The sequence below is a fragment of the Uloborus diversus genome, chromosome 6 (assembly GCF_026930045.1).
Source record: "Uloborus diversus isolate 005 chromosome 6, Udiv.v.3.1, whole genome shotgun sequence".
Lineage (NCBI taxonomy): Eukaryota > Metazoa > Arthropoda > Arachnida > Araneae > Uloboridae > Uloborus > Uloborus diversus.
In genome coordinates this window covers 4,974,868-4,993,190 of record NC_072736.1, presented here as the reverse complement: position 1 = coordinate 4,993,190, position 18,323 = coordinate 4,974,868, and the positions used below count along the sequence as shown (strand labels likewise).

The window sequence follows — 18,323 nt, the reverse complement described above, 5'->3', positions numbered from 1 at the left end:
AACAAACCCCGATTGAGTATCCTCAGATGCATTGATTTGGAATGAAAACTTAGAGAACGTTTGTAACCACGACATGCCTCAGTCATAATAAGTGAACACGGATGATCTCCGATCGGCAGGCATCGAACCCAGGACCCTCCGGTCACGAATCCAACGCCTTACCGAGCAGGCCTCCATGGACTCAATGTCTTCCACAAGGAATAATAGTTAAACTGTGTATGCTTTCATAGAATCTATTCTCTGAAACGGTCAACAGGATGAAATTAACCACTTAGGTTTCAACCATTCAAAATAGTTTGACCCTAAATTATGTCGTTTATTTTAAGCAACTTAACCGTAATAAAAACTTGAGCAATTTATTATCCTAGTAAAAGAAAGAATACATTTACTACTCAGCTTCCAAATTTTCAGCTGGTAATGTTTGAAAATTGAAAGCAAGCAATAGAAATCATCTTCTGGTTTCTCTTCCTCTTTTGAGGGGGAAAAAAACGAGCTGATGTGTGCATCATGACTTCCTTTTACTCCAATTTAATGTCATTTCCCCATTATTCGCTATTTTAATGTGATTCAATTGTTTACTCTCTAAATATCACCAACAGTGGCCAAATTGAAACCAAACTTAAAAAAAAAAAAAAAAAAAAAAAAAAAACCCGCCAAATTTGTTGCCAAGCTCGTGACAAAACTTGGCGACCAAAGGAATGGCATATCGCCAAGTGTGCGACAAATTATAACACCACTTGAGTTTACATCGAAATTAACGATGATTTCCACCCAAAAAGGGGCAAAAGACCCCCTTAGGAACATCCGAATGCAACCAAAAGGAAATTTGCACAACTAGGCCCCACTAGGAATCTACGTACCAAATTTCAACTTTCTAGGACATACCGTTTTTGAGTTATGCGAGATACATACACACATACACACATACGTACATACAGACGTCACGAGAAAATTCGTTGTAACTAACTCTGGGGTCGTCAAAATGGATATTTCGGGTGTCTGTAGGTTCTTAGGCACTTATCCACGTCTGGTCGGGTCGAAGAAAAAACTCAACACTTGTTCGGGGGGGGAGAAAAATTGGAATTAAGGCTGATTTTTGAGTAAAAATTTTTTCGCGGATACAATGCTTCCTTTTTTGTAAAAGGAAGTAAAAAAACTTGTGAAACGGCTGTCAAGAAAATGTGGTTCACTTTCACAGACAAACAGAGACAATAGGATGAAAAAAGTAGGGGAACATGGGGCAAAGTGAAATGGTGAAATATTTACTCTGCTTTTAGCTCCACCTATATGGTATTATAGTCGGACCTCCATATATCGAAGTAGCAAATTGCCGGGGAAAAATTAGATACATAGAAATTTCGATACATAGAAACGATCTTATTTTATCCTAAAAATCTCCAGAAACATTAAAATTTAAGCTAATTTTCTTGTATGAAACCCAATTTTTAATTTATACGAGCATCGGATTAAACGAAAGTTAAGATTTAGAAAAATAACAGAAATTACACTTTTGCGCCTTCATACATCTTCATTCTTCTTCAATTCAATTTGATTCGCAACATGAGGGGATTTTCGTTTTGACAATGTAATAGAGAGAAAAGTAAAAACTTCAATCTACTTAACTTGAATGATTTTTACTGAAGATAAAAAGACTAGGAATGATAATCAACAGACAAAAAGGATAACTTGAAACTGATTTTATAGTGTTACTGGTTACAACTAAAATTTGAAATGAACTGGAGGGAATTTAGGAACTCCAGAACGGAACAACGACCTATCTACACACCCCTCAAACTCAGATTTCTTATGAGTTTCTTGGCAATCTTTAGCAAACATAATTTCTCCCCTAACCTTCATTTTTCATGAGACAAACAGTTTAAAGTGGGGGAAAAAAATCTACGAATGTCTCGAAAAAAATTTCGATGTATAGGGATTTTTTCGATAGATAGAAACAATTTTTTTTGTAATGAACGTGGAAATTTGCTGGGATTTCGATATATAGAAAATTTTGATATGTGGAAGTTCGATGTGTGGAGGCTCGACTGTATATAGTACGATATCTAGTCTATTCTAGTAAAGAAGAAAATATCGCCGAAGATAAAAGCATATGATTGTGCAGGCAATTTTCAAAAATTGATACTCATATTGTAATATTTTGTCGTAAGACAAAAATTATTTTTTAATATAAAATTATAAAGTTCTTGTTATTACCATTTTAAGTATTAATTGTGGCCTTCTAATATTCAGTGCAGTATTAATTTAGTTAATATTAAGCTTATTGGTATTTTAAATAAATTGTACAATTAGTCAAGTACATGCGGGGCAAAGTGGATGGGGCAAAGTGAAATAGTTTGTTTCATTCGCTCACTCAATCATTTACTATAAATCACTTACGTTCTTATATATTAACTAGTGGTACCCGCACGACTTTGCCCGTAATAGAAAATTTAAAGGTCTTTTGGTTCGCCTGTATATTTACAAATAACGTATGGTGTATTTTCTCGCCAATTGGCTTGTGCCCATGTTAAGGTTCCACGTTATGATAATTTCGAAATTTGCTCGTCCATCTTATGATAATTTTGTTCTTAAAATTGGAATAGAAAAAGAAAAACATCGAATTTTTGAAAAATCGCTTCGAAGTGCACACCCCATGCTACAAACTAACTTTGGGCCAAATTTCATTAAAATCGGCCCAACGGTCTAGGCGCTATGCGCGTCACAGAGATCCAAACATCCTACAGACATCCAGACATCCTCCGGACAGAGATACTTTCAGCTTTATTATTAGTAAAGATAAAGATTAATTCCTTCACATTCCTTTATTTATTAATTAACTTATTTGTTCATTTATTCACTTATTTTCATATTAATTCATTCTTTTATCCGTTCTTTTACTTTTCCTTGCATATTAATATATTTATTCATTTAATTATTCTTTTATTGTTTCGTTATCTTTTCATTTATTCATTTAACCTTTTATTTACTCATTCTCTTAATCACTAATATGTTTCATTATCGAATAGAAAATATTTCATTAGAAAATTATTTTATTTTTCACTTTGCCCCATGAAAAAAAAGTATAATATTTCCACTTGTTTTTGAAAACTCAAATTTACTGACAAAAATAAAAAATAATGTTTCTACGCAAGTTTTAGTATAAAATAAAATGTTCCTTCATTATGTACTGTATTCTTCAAAACAAATTTCCGATTTTTTTCTTTTAAAAAAAATCAGCCATCTTAACCATTTCACTATGCCCCACATTCTCCTACATTAACTTTGATCTGTACTGTACAATGGTAAAAAAATAAAATGTATCATTTCTACAGAAGGCATAGTCGTTTCCACATTCACATAAACAAACGCAATGAAGACAGCGTCGTAGAATTACTACCACAACATGAAAAGAAAAGGCCCAGTGCAGCCACTGGACTGGTGTGAAACGAAAAATAAAGTTTGCAGATTATTACCCCTAGCGACATTTTACGAATAATAAGGAAACGTATGCATTGCAGCAGCAAACATTAATCGAGAAAAGAATTTAATACGAATATTTTTAATCAATTTTTAAAAAATAGCAGAAAGGATCAAGTTTTTTATCTTGAAACTGCAATAAATTTAGCATATTGCTTCAAATAGTTATTTGCTCATTTCCTTGCATTTCATTGAGACCTCTAGGAAAAAATGGTTCTTACCTTTCTTGTCGTACTAATGTTCCATTCGATAAACCTCGTTTCACTATTCCACATTCTTCAGCTGCCTAAGAAGAAATAAAAAAGAAAAAAATTAATTTGAATTTTGACCTTTTGAATTCAAATTATGTTTTTTGCAATCACGTGTGTGTGAAGGCGTTTATGTTTATGTTTGTGTGGGGGTATGTGTGTTAGTGTGTATGGGGGTATGGGTGTGTAGGCATGTATGTTTGTGTCTGTGCAGGTATGAGTGTGTGGGTAGTTGTGTGGGGGGGGATGTGTATGTGTGTGTAGGCATATGTGTTTGTGTTTGTGCGCAGGCATGAGTGTGTGAGTAGTTGTGTGTAGGTGCGTGAGTAGTTGTGTGTGTATGTGTAGATGTTTGAGTGTATGTGTATGTGCATAGGTGTATGTGTGAGTAGTGTGAGTAGTTGTGTGTATGTGCAGATATTTGAGTGTGTATGTGTATGTGCATAGGTGTATGTGTGTAGGTGCGTGTATGTATGCGTGTGTGTATATGCATGTATGTATGTGTGTGTGTATGTGCGTGTATGTATGCGTGTAAGTGTAGGATATAGACGCAATCTGGAGACGGTTTTCGCTAGAGGAGCAGCATCGTGAGGAGCCGGTCGACGGTGGTGCTGCAGAGGGTGCTGGCGGCAAAATAAAATGATAGCACACCAAAACAGTCAAATGAAAGCAATAAGCAATCCTGATTGCTCAAAAAAAAAAAAAAAAAAAGAAATTCTGTAGAGAATCAATTTAATAACAGCTTCATTTATTGTTCTAACACCAATAAAAATTTTGATCAGATGGATAGTAAGTTTCACTGCTCGAGTTATTTTCACTTAGATACCTAATCTTTCACGCACTTGTTGCTCCTTTTGAAAATACTGAACCGGCTGAAAATTTTTTGAATTGATTTCAGCATACTGTCTAACCACGGATTGTATGGAAAGGCAAACATCCGGTTTACACGCGGAAATGGAAGCATCTATTAGTTTTCAGGGATGTCAGATTTTGCAGATGTATGTTAGCCTTTAAATTAAGCAGAGTCTCATTCAAATGAGCGGAATACGCGCATAAAATTTTTATTTTTCCCCTCATTCAGATGGAGTCGCCTTAACTGGATGTTTGCCAATTCCATACAATCCGTGGTCAAGCAGAAAGAACTTATGGTTAATGTGTGTCTTCTATTCCGTGGCCAGGGGCGTGCATAGAAATTTTGGAGCCCGTCACAAATGACTTTTCCGGGCCCCCTCCATATTGTTTACCCCTATATTCAACTCCAAAGTTTTAGACATAAACAAACGCAATCAAGACAGCGTCGTAGAATTACTACCACAACATGAAAAGAAAAATTTGTTTCACAAGAAAAGAAATACCCCAAGTTTTAAAAATATTGGGTCACCTTCAGACTCGGGCCCGGGTCAACAGGTGTCCCTCCCCCCCCCTGTGCAGGCCCCTGCCCGGGCCTTGCGGTAGCCCTAAATGGTAGCAGTAAGAAGTCATGCAAAAAAGTAGGGAATTCCAGGGGAAAGTATTGAATGACTCCACAAGCAAATAAAATTTTAAAAACTTGAAATAGACATCAGCTCCGGCACCAAGATCTCTGCAGAAACAAAAAATTAAAGTGCCTTAGAGCCCATTCACACTGACAGTGGGCTCATACTCTAACCGCCTTATTCACCGTTAACCTAACCACACGCCTTAAACCGCGAGGTTTATTAACTCGTAGTTGGGATTGTTACCGCGAGGTCAAAATTTCGGTATTCACCGGCGAAAAACACCTCGGAGTTTCTCAACAAGAAGTTACTCAACCTAACTTCATGCGGTTATAAGCGCAGACACCCTATTGGCTAATAAAGATCATATGATTTTCACACGTTTTCTTCTTCGTTACTGTTATTTCAGCTCTACGCTTGTGTAGAGTTCGTGGTAGAGGTAAAGCCGATCTTTGCTCGTGGTGTTGTTGTCATAAGCCTGATAACATTTTTATCTTTTTATATAAAGTAGCTTGTTGGTAAAGAAAATGGAAATAGGTAACAAAAAAGAACGCGTCATCTCTTTATACGCGTGTCTGAGTTTTAAAAACTCGATGTATTGCAGTTGCCGTATGCGAAATTGCACTCGGTCCGCCATTGTTTCAAATGTTTACTTGTAAAATGCGCATGCTCAGAAGCTAAACCAAGCCCTTAACCTTGCTTCCGGAGCTTGGTTAGGTTTTCCAACCACGCCTGGTTTCGAAGGTGGACGATACATCACCTTCGGCTGAAGGATCGAAGGAAGTGACGTTACGAGCTTTCCACCAGAGAAGTATCCCTACGCTAAGGCCCCTATAGTGGCCCCTATAGGGGCTCTACCCTACGCGAGCGGAAAAAGGGCTGTCACAATGAAAGTCAAAAATGGACGATAATGTTCAATGTTGGGAGAAATTGTTTATCAAATGCGAATCTCCTTATTTTGGATATGTTTCATCTTATGACATCTAAATGGGGAGCGGGGCACGAAATGAGGGGGCGACGCGACGTAAGGCGTAGAACCTTTGTGCCTTTTGAAGTACTCGAGATAAAAACCCTGAGAACATGTTTAGAATCTAACGAAAGTCACTTCTAATTTGATTAGTTCCTCTAAATTTCTTGGAATATAGCCCCTGCGTGGGCTTCCTGGGGAAGTGGGGAATCTAGCATTTAATTTTGCTGTTTATTTTAAATTCAAATGCATTCAAAATTATTACATGACACTAATTACAGTTAAATGAATTTTTCATCTCTAAATTATATTTTTTAGAAGATCTGCATATTAATTTGTCAAATTTCCTTTGACCCCCCCCCCGAAATGAAAATCTCGCTACGCCATTGATTGGACCCCTCCGAAATAAAATCCTGGCTACGCCACTGCATACAATCCTTTACTGCTGCTTGACTCATAAAATATGACACTATGAAATACAAATGGTAATAAAAGCTCCATATGTAAAGAGAGTGCAGGGTGAAATTTATTACTATGCACTTATTTCTGAATATTTAGTTGCGAGTTTTAAAGATAGTAAAATGTAACATCTATTTTTATGCTGTACACATTGAGGGGAGGGAGTCTTGACAAGCCTATGCTTTACACATTTTTTAAGAAACAATAGTTAAACTCTGTAATTGCAAGTTGATTTTTGTTTTTTGCATTACACAATGAATTTTTGAAATAAACAAAAATCATTTTTTTTTGCTATGAATGGGGCAAACCTAACCTGGTTAGTTTTTAATAGTGTGATCTGCTTGATAGGTCTGCAATGCCAATCTCTTCTTCAGAACATAGGAAAATGTAAATTTACCTTGTCACCTTGTCTAATAATCGCATAAATTCTGAATTTGAAGTAAAGCACAGTGTCTTACTGTTTAGACACAAACTTGCTATGAAAATATAGTAGGCATGTGTTGAAATTTTCGGAACACCCTTGCCAATCAATGCCAGGAAATAAAAACTACCCGAAAATAAAATATTTTGGAGTTAAATGCAATGCCTTCAGTGCAAAGAAATTAAGTTACTCACCAGAAATGGCTATTTTGTCCGATTAAATGAAACTAATTATATGATCCCATAAAAAAAAAAAAAAGAAGAAGTGATAAGTTTCCACTTTTTTTATGGAGATACACAAATTTACTATCAAAAATAAATGTTTCAATGCAAGTCATATATTATTCTTTCTTTATGAGCCACAATTTTCAGAACAAATTTTACACTTGTTCATTTTTTATAAAGTATAAGTTATAATAACTATTTTACTTTGCCCCACATTCCCCCATATAGCGAAATAACACTTCCTCATTCTTCAGGAGTTAATACTTAAAAAAAATTAAATATTGGTTCTTTAAAAATTCCAAATAAAAAACTAATGAAAACACATTTAAAAATTAAGAACGGTAATTTTTATTATTGTTATTTTATTTATTTATATTTTGTACATTACAAATAAAAATTAAGATATTACTTTATATCATTAAAAATAAAGTATGTTCTTTTATCCCAATCAAAAAACGACTGAAAATACTTTTGGAAAATATAGAACAGAAAATATATTTTTTTACACTTGTATGTTAATCACTCCCGTCATTTCTAATGCTCCCATAAATTTTCTCGGATCAGGCGGGGGGGGGGGAGGATAATAAAATAGTTCAACAATCATGCCCTTTTCCGTTTGTTATACCATTTTAAGGAATTCCTGTTATTAAGGCAGCGAAATACGGATAACTACTTCTGCCGCAAACATGGGAGGAAAAAAAGGCGGAGCTAAAATGACGTCACTTCCTTGGATCCTTCAGCCGAAGGAGACGTACCGTCCACCGGTTTCGAAAACCTGTCAGCGCATAGTTAAAGTTAACGGTGAATACAGAAGAAGGGGATAACCCCAGGTTAAGCGCTTAACCGCGTAGTTCAGTTAATGGTGAATGCAGCGGTAAGACTGCGATAAGAAAATTCCCTAAAAAAGGGAAAACAAGTGCAATATAGCAGGTAGGATTTCAGACTTTCTCCTTACGAAGTGCAGAGCGGGATAGCTAAGAAAAGGTATTGGTCAACTTCAGATACCATGTAAATGTTTGCGATCGGAAATCCCTGCTCCTGGTATTAAGCCGGTTCATAGGATTTCCTTTATAAACGTAAAATGAAGAAGGAGCATGTAAAACCTCTAGGATATCCAGTTTGTTGCGAACCGATGCAGGAAAGAGTTTTACAAAGGTTGCGATGGAAATTTGGCCAATCGACAAAAAATGGGAAAGAAAAACTTACAAAAATTCATCGGGTAGCAAAACCATCGGGTCATCGATCAATTTGGCAAGGTTTTTCGTAGTTTTCGCCAATTTATGGTGCCACTAACATTTCGTTACTTTTAATTTGTTGAAATTTTACCTTTATTGCGGTAGAATAAATTTCAGAATCACCTCTTTTTCCCTCTCTCTAGCCCGCGTACGTACACAGACGCAGACACTTTATATATATGTTCCCTTTGCTTGACTTGTGTGATGTCGGGGTACTAGTGCTGATTTTTTAGGCATTTCGCCTGTAGCACTCACGAAACATCTCAAGGTTTTTCCCTACCCTGGGGGGGCCCTGATGAAGCCCCAGGATGTTTTGGGATTTTGATTCAATTTTACGTTCCTTCTTGTTCAAATTTTATATTGCTATTAAATTTATCGTTTACCAGTATCAAAGTGCTGTCAGTGGTGCGTATTGAACTGAATACTGAAGCTTGATTCAATTTAATTTAAATTGTTTGGATTGTTCAAGTTTAAAATGCAGTTTTTTTATGTTTCTGTATATATATATATATATATATATATATATATATATATATATATATATATATATATATATAGGCACTTAGTATGCAGTCCTCGACATAAATACAGTTGTAGTCAGTTGTGACTTGGAATCGGAAAGATATATATATATATATAGTTAACCTTTTACAGGGTATGAGAGGATCCACGTTTAAAAGTTTGAAACCTCAGACTTGCTTCACTGTACGATAAATTTTAGTGTTATTATTCGCCTTGGTCCTTTTTCTTTCTTTCCTGTTCAAAAAGCGCAAAGAATTCTAATCTGCAAACACTGTTGCCATATTCAACTCAACTCGAATTAAAAAAAAATAAAATTTACAGTAACGACAGGGGATCGGTAGAGTGTCGGATTCGGGGCCGGAGGGTCCTGGGTTCGAACCTCGATGGTCGAAGACCCACCGTCGTCATTAAAGGGGACTGGACGACGTTAAATATGCTCGTGGTCTCAATGTCCTCCAAGTGAAACGATACCTCTGAGGGTGCTAGCACCAGGTAGCTATTAGCTCCTGGACTAGTTCTAAATTCTCATTAACTGTTCGATCCGGTGATGGTGCTGCCATCTATCGGTATATAAAATAATGGAGGCAAGGCACTTAGTATGCAGTCCTCGACATAAATACAGATGTAGTCAGTTGTGACTCTGAATTGGAATTGGAATTGGAATTGGACAGTAACGACAGCAGTAGCAGACATGCTTAAGACATTGCTGTCAGGTTAACTCAATTTTCAGAGCCTTTCAATGTATTTAGACTTTTAAAAATATTTTTCTTTCATGCAACTACATCTCATCTTACGTTTGGTTGCTTCTGGATCCTCTAAACTAGTTAATTCTATTTTTATTTGCTCAATTTCGAAAGGTTTCGGCCCCCAGTAACAGACACCGGCAATTCGGATGACACTCAGTAACAAATAGGACGAGGAAAGGATGAGTAATAGAATAATTCCCCTTTTCTCTTCAAAATGTGCAAAAGTTATTTATTTTTATATCTAAAACCTGATTAAATTCAAATGAACATGAAACACCGGCAGACCTCGTGGTAGCTGTTCATAACCTTCCACCACTGCCTTGTAAATACTAACTGGCTCATAAAGTTCACTCTGATAACACTAACAACCGTATTCATGGGTTGCAGCTACATCAGTTTTACCCGCCTAAATGTTTTATTATTTAACCCCTTCACTCGGAGTTATGAAATATTGGCCCAAAAATGTTGATATTTGGTACACAGTGTACTATGGTAAAGGGCATCTTATAAACAAAATTTTGAGTTTGTAGGAGAAAAATTAAAAGAGTTATGCACGTCCAATATTCCGGACTTATAGTTTTGAAATCAATGTTTCATATACAAAACCGATAAAATACCGAACAAACTTCATTATAAAATGTTCTACAAACAATTATAAAACATAATATAAGCGTTTGAAACGATTCATTAAAAATTATATATTTTTAAAAAAATCAGGAAAAAAACCTCGCTTTTCAGATGAAAATCCATGGTTGGAAAAATGAGCTACACTCTGTCTCTCAATCCTTATATGTCAGTGTTGTCAATTCCAAAACGAAAAATTATTTCACAGATTATAAGTAGAATGTAAAGAGTCAACTACAAAAAAAAAAAAAAAAACAACTAATTAAATCAATTATTAAATGATTAGAAGCTGTTTAAAGTGTATGTCCGGTATACCGGACACCAGGTCTGAAGGGGATATAGACAGTGTGACATCTAAAATGAAGAGTTATAGGCTAAATAACTAGTTATGGGCATGCTAAGGGTTTTTAAAGAATTGGATACACATGCTGTAGTGCTAGTCCATGTAAAAAACTAATTACAACGGTTACATAAAAAGTAGTCGAAAACTTTGTACTGCATAGTGAATAAAATACGACAACGTGTATAAAGTACAAATTGAGAATGAAAAAAAGTTAAAAAACCAGCAAACAGCTGTTTCGGCACTCTAAAATACAAGTGCCATCATCAGTGCAGTAAAACGAAGAGAGGTTCACCCGACTAAAACACAGTCGAGGCGAAGGTTCGAGGCGAAGGACTAAAACACGTTCGCCTCGACTGTGTTTTAGTCAGGTGAACCTGTCTTCGTTTTACTGCACTGATGATGGCACTTGTATTTTAGAGTGCCGAAACAGCTGTTTGCTGGTTTTTTAACCTTTTTTCATTCTCAATTTGTACTTTATACACGTTGTCATATTTTATTCACTAATTACAGCGGTGTTAGAACTTCGAAATTTCACTTTTATAGCAGTGATATTTTCATCCTCATATAAATAATAGCCAATGATCGAGTAACCCGCGTGGTTCAACAATGAAACTCGCGCCACGGCATGATAATTTGTAATGTGTTTTAGCAATGTTTGACATGCAGGGAAGGGTTTTATTGTGAGAGGGCTGAACTCGATGTTGTTGTTGACAATCCCAAAATGAAAATTTTTTCACAAATTATAATAAGTAGAATGTAAAGAGTCAACTACAAAAAAAAAAATCACCTAATTAAATCAATTACTAAATGATTAGCAGCTGTTTAAAGTGTATGTCCGGTATACCAGACACCAGGTCTGAAGGGGTTAAATTTAAACTTGCGATTGTCTGTTACTGGTGCCCGTTACCCTAGTCTTTCTTCCGTGATTTTTTCCATACGTATACAATATCTGTATGCACGCAATTAAGTTCAAGGGGGGGCATATTTTTCTCAAAAAATGAAACTGATGGACGACTTTTAGTGAAGAAATCACAGTGTAAAAATTTTTTTAAATGCAGACTCACCTTTTTGGTGGGAGCTTTCGAGATGTGCCCGTGCATGGGCTCCCGGATTTTGACGGAAGAGGAGTCGATTTCCTCCGCGGCGAACTCGGAGCTCTGCGGCTTGCTCCGCTCCCGGATCCGCACCGCGCTCGAGTCGATCTCCTCGGTGTAGGCCCCCAGCTCCGGTTTCTGCGGAATCGTCTCATGGACCCGGACTGCAGAGGCCTCCACTTCTTCCACGTCGCTGCTACTCTCTTCCTCTTCCTCTTCCTCTTCCGAGGAAGATTCCTCCTGGAAAGTAGTAGTCCCAAATCGGAGAAAATCACTTTTTTTTGAAGGGGGGGGGGGATTATAGAAATGACCCATTCTAGAAACAAGTATGCATATGCACATCTAATACATTGTGATAAAAAAGGAACTAGAATTAGAGATTTGGGGGCTCATTCTACTCGAATAAAATTCCATCGAATCGAATACGATCAATTGAATGGGTGGCGGGAAAAACGTTGTATGATGAAAACAACAACTTTTCACTATAGCCAAAAAAGGAATCTGTTTAGTGCAAAATCTTTAACAGGCGAAGGTGAGCAACATACAACGTTCTTCCATTCAATTACCCACTCATTTCCTACTGTAAAGAAACCCTGAAGCCGGTTTGCAACATACAACGTTGTTCCATAAATTTTTAGCACTTCGTTTACAAGGTAAATGCCAATTAGCGCATTCTCAGACAGTATTGCTGTTGTTGTTGTCGTGTGTCAGCTAGACTGGCAAATTGGGGTGCGCTGCTTCACTTTTCCAACTATACCGAAATTTGGTGTGAAGTCCGACTTCTACTGCACACACTTACCATAAGGACCCGTTTATAGGGTAGGCAATCATTTACATCACAACAACACATTCACCCGAAGAAAGGACAAGGACAGGAGAGAGAAAGTACGTCCATGCCCGAGCCGGGATTCGAACCCGGACCTTCCTGTCGCAGTCAGACTTCACTGACAACTAGACAAGGCAGGCGACTCTCCGACCGTGTAAACGATCTAAAAAAAAAAAGTTGAAAACCAACATACAACGTTTTTCCCGCCACCCATTCAATTGTATCAGCCAATAACGGAGCCAGAAATTTCCTTTGCCCTATTAACAAGAAAATTTCTTGCTACGCTACTGGTAGATAGAATATGATCGCAGCGAGCAAAATTTAGTTAAATGAAATTCGCAAGCCTACTACTGTAGTTTGGGGCTTTGGGGCTAAGAGAAAAGAAAAGCTATATATTTTTGGCATCTCCGTGCTCCCGAGCGTAGTAGATTTTGGAAATCGATGAGTTAAGGGGAGTCAGTACCCCCTATACTGTCTATGTTAATTTGCACAGGTTCCTGTACCTTTTTCTGAAAATCTATTGAAGATACAATGAAGAATTTTTTTCTGTGCCTTAAGTAGACTCTTTTCTCTATACTGAAGTAAAATTTTATAGAAAGAAAGCTTAGTGTTTTTTAAAGACAGTTCTACTGTGTAAGTCAATGTATTATTTTTCAAAAAATTCCATTTTGCAACACGAAATCAGCTCTATAAAAAATATTTTACTTCAGTATATGTAAATAGATGTATGGAATGGGTGGTAAAAATTTCAAAGCCTAACACAATTTAGTTTTTGAGAAAAAGGAACATTTAATTTCAAAAATACCATTTCGAGATTTTGCAATTTAAAGGGGAAAATCATACCTCATTAAAATAGATTTACATCTTTTTAAAAGTTTACTTTTTACTTACTTCTAATATGAGCACGATCAAGAAGTTTGTATCATTAAAAAGGTATTGAAATGGAGTTTCAAAATATATAAATATAAAAATAATCGAATTTTCGGAAGTATTTAGGGTACTGTTCTCCTTAACATTCGTATTTAATTTTTTTTTTACTCATATAATTTAAGAACTGGGAGAATTGTTTTTACCGTAAGAACATTTGTTAGTCACATGCTTCCATTTTTCTGACAATGGAAAAAGAAATCGAAATAATGCAAGATTTTATGTTTACATACTTTTTTAGGTGATGGCGCTTTGGTCTGGAACTGGAACGGTTGCTGTCTTGTGGGGGAAGAAGAATTGAGGATATTCGCAGAAGTGGGGCTGACAGGACTGTTCGGCGCCCCCAGCATCTCATCGATGTCTTGGCACTTGCCAATGAACAGGCCTAAGTTGTCGGGCGGCTGGAGGCTGTTTTTCTTCTCACTCTTTGGCCAGTAGGACTCCCCGTTCACAACCGGTGTCGTTTCTTTCTGCTGTAAAAAGCGAAAAAAAAAATTGATTTGAATTTTGACATCTTTAATTCAAATTATGTTTTTCGCAATCTCGTGTTTTTTGGCGTGAGTACAGGCATGTGTGTGTGTGGGTATGTGTGTTTTGTGTCTGTTTGCAGGCATGTGTGTGTATGTGGGTATGTGTGTATGTGGGTATGTGTGTGTATATGTGTATGTGTGTGTGGGTAAGTGTGAGTTTGAGTGTATGTGTGTGTGGGTATGTGTGAGTTTGAGTGTGTGTGTGTGTGTAGGCGTGTGTGTGTGCAGGCGTGTGTGTGTGTCGGCGTGTGTGTATATTTGTGTATTTGTATGTAGGTACGTGTGTATGTGTGTGTGCGGGTATGTGTGTGTGTGTGTGTGTAGGCATGCGTGCGTGTATGTATGCGTGTAGAATATGGACGCAATCTGGAGAAGGTTTTCGCTAGAGGAGCAGCATCGTGAGGCCGGTCGACGGTGATGCTGCAGAGGGAGGAGGGGGGAAAATAAAATCATAGCACGCCAAAAACAGTCAAATGAGAACAATAAGCAATCATGATTTCTCAAAAAAGAAAAAAAACTGAGATCTTCATTCTAAAAATCAACGTTTATGCAGACTGTATACTGGGACAAAAGCATCGCCCGGTTAATCATTCAGATAAACTTAGACTCACAACTTGTTTTTTTGGTTTTTTTTTTTTTTTTTTTTTTTTTGCTACTTCACTAATATTTCAGTAGTTCTTCGAACAGTAGTGACGAAAAAAAAACTATTAAAGTATAAAAGAGTTGTACAAAATTAAGATTTTTTTAAAATAAAAATCATTTTAAATGGTAATTTAATGATGGTCAATCAACGTGGTTTATAGTGATCCCACCACACAGGGTCTTTTTGATTCATGTGAGAAAGGGGATGTAAAATTAAGTATTTTAATGAAACCTTGCGCAACCTTGAATCAGTAAATTCTAATTGTTCCAAAACTCCACATTAATACACTGACCTCAAAAAGTTAAGATACAAAATGTTTTTCGAAGCTCACCATAAAAATAAAAAAAATGGCAGTAACAATAAAAGGCATAGTTTGCATGAATGATAATAACGAACTTCAAAAAGCATTTGTGAAAAAAAGGTTGCTACAACTTTTATTCTATAGAAAAGAACATATTTTTACGAGTGAGAAAAAAATATGCAAATAGCCAGCTTTCGTACTTTTGTGTGTAAGTTGTGTTGATTTTAAACTGTTGTTGGCAGTTTCGGTGACAATAGTCAATAGAGTTTAGAAAATGTCTCACAGACGTCGTTTACCCGATTCGTTAAGGTGGACGGCAGGTACATGGATGGAAATGGGATTGTCTTAGGCTGATGCTGCTAGACGTCTCAATGTGTTTCGTAGTGTTGTTCAGCGACTTTAGAATCGATACCAATGTGAAGATTTTGTGTCCAGAAGACCTGTGCCAGGACAACCACGAGCTACAACGCCTGGAGAAGAGCGTTTTCTAGTTCTTTCTACCCAAAGGAGAAGAACCACTTCTGTGCCACAGCTCGTAGCATACCACTTTGTAGCATCAGGAAGAAGAATCTCTGCTACTACAGTGCGAAACCGGCTTCACAATGCAGGTCTCTATGCAAGACGATCAGCTGTATGTGTTTCCCTCAACGGACTACAGCGAAGGATCCGCATATACTGAGACAGAGAACATGTTTCCTGGATCCAGCAGCAATGGGCTACTGTGCTATTCACAGACGAGTCCAGATTTACATTGGAGAGTGATTCAGGGCGTCTACTGATCTAGAGGGAACAGCGAATTAGATATCATCAATCCAACACTGTTGAAAAACGCAGTTATAGAGGTGGTGGAATCATGGTTTGGGCATAGATCTCGCTCACAGGTCACACTGACCTGCATGTGTTCCATGAAGGAACTCTGACTGGTTTGAGATACCGGGATGAGATCCTTGATCCATATGTCCGCCCATATGCTGGTGATATTAGTAATGACTTCATTCTGATAGATTATAATGCACGACCTCACCGAGCTCGGGTTGTTGAGGAGTATCTTGAGGATCACGGTTTGGAGCGAATGGAATGGCCAGCTCGATCTCCAGACCTGAATCCAATAGAATATCTTTGGGACTATCTTGGCAGACAGGTTGATGCTTTAAATTCTCCGGCAAGGTCGTTACATGAGCTGGAACAAGTTTTACACTGTGTCTGGTCTTCGCTTCCTACTTTGGTGTCCGACAACTTAATAAACAGCATGGAAAATTGATGCCGCCAATGAATTCAAGTTGGAGGAGGACACATTTCTTATTAGAACTCATTTTTGCATTACTTCTCTGACTTTGATGTGATGTTACTGTGATGTTATGTTTTCTTCAAGAATGGACTTTTGTCAAGATTGCTTTTTTTTTGTTATAAATCGTTTTTGCAATACACTTAGACAAATTTCTATAACGCATTCAAGAAAAAACCATTTAATGCACATATCCTCCAAATTTTTGTTTCTACATTCATTCATTTGCAAATTACACGCAAAAACACGATTGTACCTTAACTTTTTGAGGCCAGTGTATTTCACCACATTACGAAATTTCTTCAATATTCTTTACTGTATAGAATATTAAAATGTAAGATGAGAGCTTTTACTAACTTTGAATCAGCATTTAGGAACAACATTCTAACATGTACATCAGAATGATTGCATTGTTCAATTAGCTGCGTAGGGAATTGAATTACTTAAATTATGTTGATATTAGAGCAATGGAAGTGCTACAGCGAAAAGAACTGGGTCCCAAAGCTTTTGCACAAATCATTGAGCCGACATAATTTAAGCAGCACGAAATAACTGTTTGTTGATTGTGCTATGAGTCAATAGGGGGCAGGTGAATCATCGCTGTTAAGGTAATAACCACGAAACAGCCGATTGCGACAGAAGAATTTCGGGTAATCTGTGTAAATTCACTTTTATACTGATTTCACACAGAGTATGTGTGAAATCAGTGTCCTGTTGTGTTGGATTGTTGCTGTGGTTTTCTCCTCTAATGGACGGTTCTTTTATTCTGTCTTGCGTCGAAAGGCAACAGCAAATCGTGGGTCTTAAGAACAGTTACGTAAATACGATTTTCATTTCAAAAATAAATACCAGCCAATAAGTAAGCTACTGACAACGCAAAACGCTTCAGATTAAATTATACTAAACTAACGGCGAGTAAGAAAAAGAAAACATCGACAAAAGCTGCTAGTTTTTTTACCATGCAAACAAATATGAGGCCTATCGTACCAAAATTAGGCAGCAATTTTCTTCAAAATGGCATCGTAGTACTTCCTCAAACCACTTCCATGTACTTAACATTGAAACTATTTGGTTTGGGAAAGAAACTATGACGTTGATCTAAAGCAATTTGTCACTGGATTATAGAGTGTTTGTTACAATAGGACTTCTACGCAACCGATTCTACATAATAGTGATATCTAACTGTTCGAAAGGCCCTGAAAACAGTTACAAACAGCAACCCTTACTTGTTCGTCCGATTTTTCCGATGACGACTTCCTGTTGACTTCTTTCTGTTTTTCTTCCTCACTCGATTCTTCTTCTTCTTCGCTCGACTCTTCCTCGGAAGATGACTCCTTCTTTTTCGTTTCTTTAACAGGTGGTGGAGGTTTTATCACCTGAGTCGGGCATCTCTTCAACTGCAAAGTGAATTGGAAAGGTCTGAGCACTAGTTTTGTTTACGGTACAGACAAATTTTACAGCAAATTTATTTTACCAGCAAAGATAAACGATTGCCGCTCCAATCCGTATACCCCGTGACTTATGGCACGAAGCATTAAATTGTGCATTCATGCTCTTCTGTCGAGCCCCAAATGGTATAGGGGTTTAAGAACCGGTCTGTGAAGCAAAGGAACCCCGGTTCAAACCCCGCTTCTTGTATCTCGTTCTTTTTTACGTAGTGCAACTAGCCATAGCAATCTTGTTCTTTTTTGTACTGCAAAATATGATTTTACGATAAAAAGTACTGGCAACATGGATGCCAGTACTTTTTACAGAAAATTTTTTGAGACAATTGATTTTTGACCGCAATGTTTATCTCGAAAACTCATTTTTGTAGATACTGCAGTTTGCCTGCCCACGACCGAACAATACGATTATTATATATTTTTAAAAATGGATTACAGACCTCGCCCCTGCAGAAATAGATTCCAAAGCTCTAAAATACCCGCCTTTTGTAAAAAATTGGATTCGACTATTTACTCCGTGTTTGGAGACTATTT

General features: G+C 37.0%; 1 protein-coding gene across 1 annotated transcript in view; it reads right to left on the bottom strand.

The window, feature by feature from the left end:
- LOC129224166 (uncharacterized) overlaps positions 1–18,323 on the bottom strand; it is a 245,757-nt gene that overhangs the window by 104,920 nt on the left and 122,514 nt on the right. Inside the window, exons 12-15 of the mRNA XM_054858583.1 lie at positions 17,571–17,741; positions 13,819–14,058; positions 11,803–12,069; positions 3,696–3,760 (exon numbers count right to left, since the gene is read on the bottom strand). Of these exons, the coding sequence (XP_054714558.1) occupies positions 3,696–3,760; positions 11,803–12,069; positions 13,819–14,058; positions 17,571–17,741 (743 nt within the window). The remainder of the gene's footprint in view (positions 1–3,695; positions 3,761–11,802; positions 12,070–13,818; positions 14,059–17,570; positions 17,742–18,323) is intronic.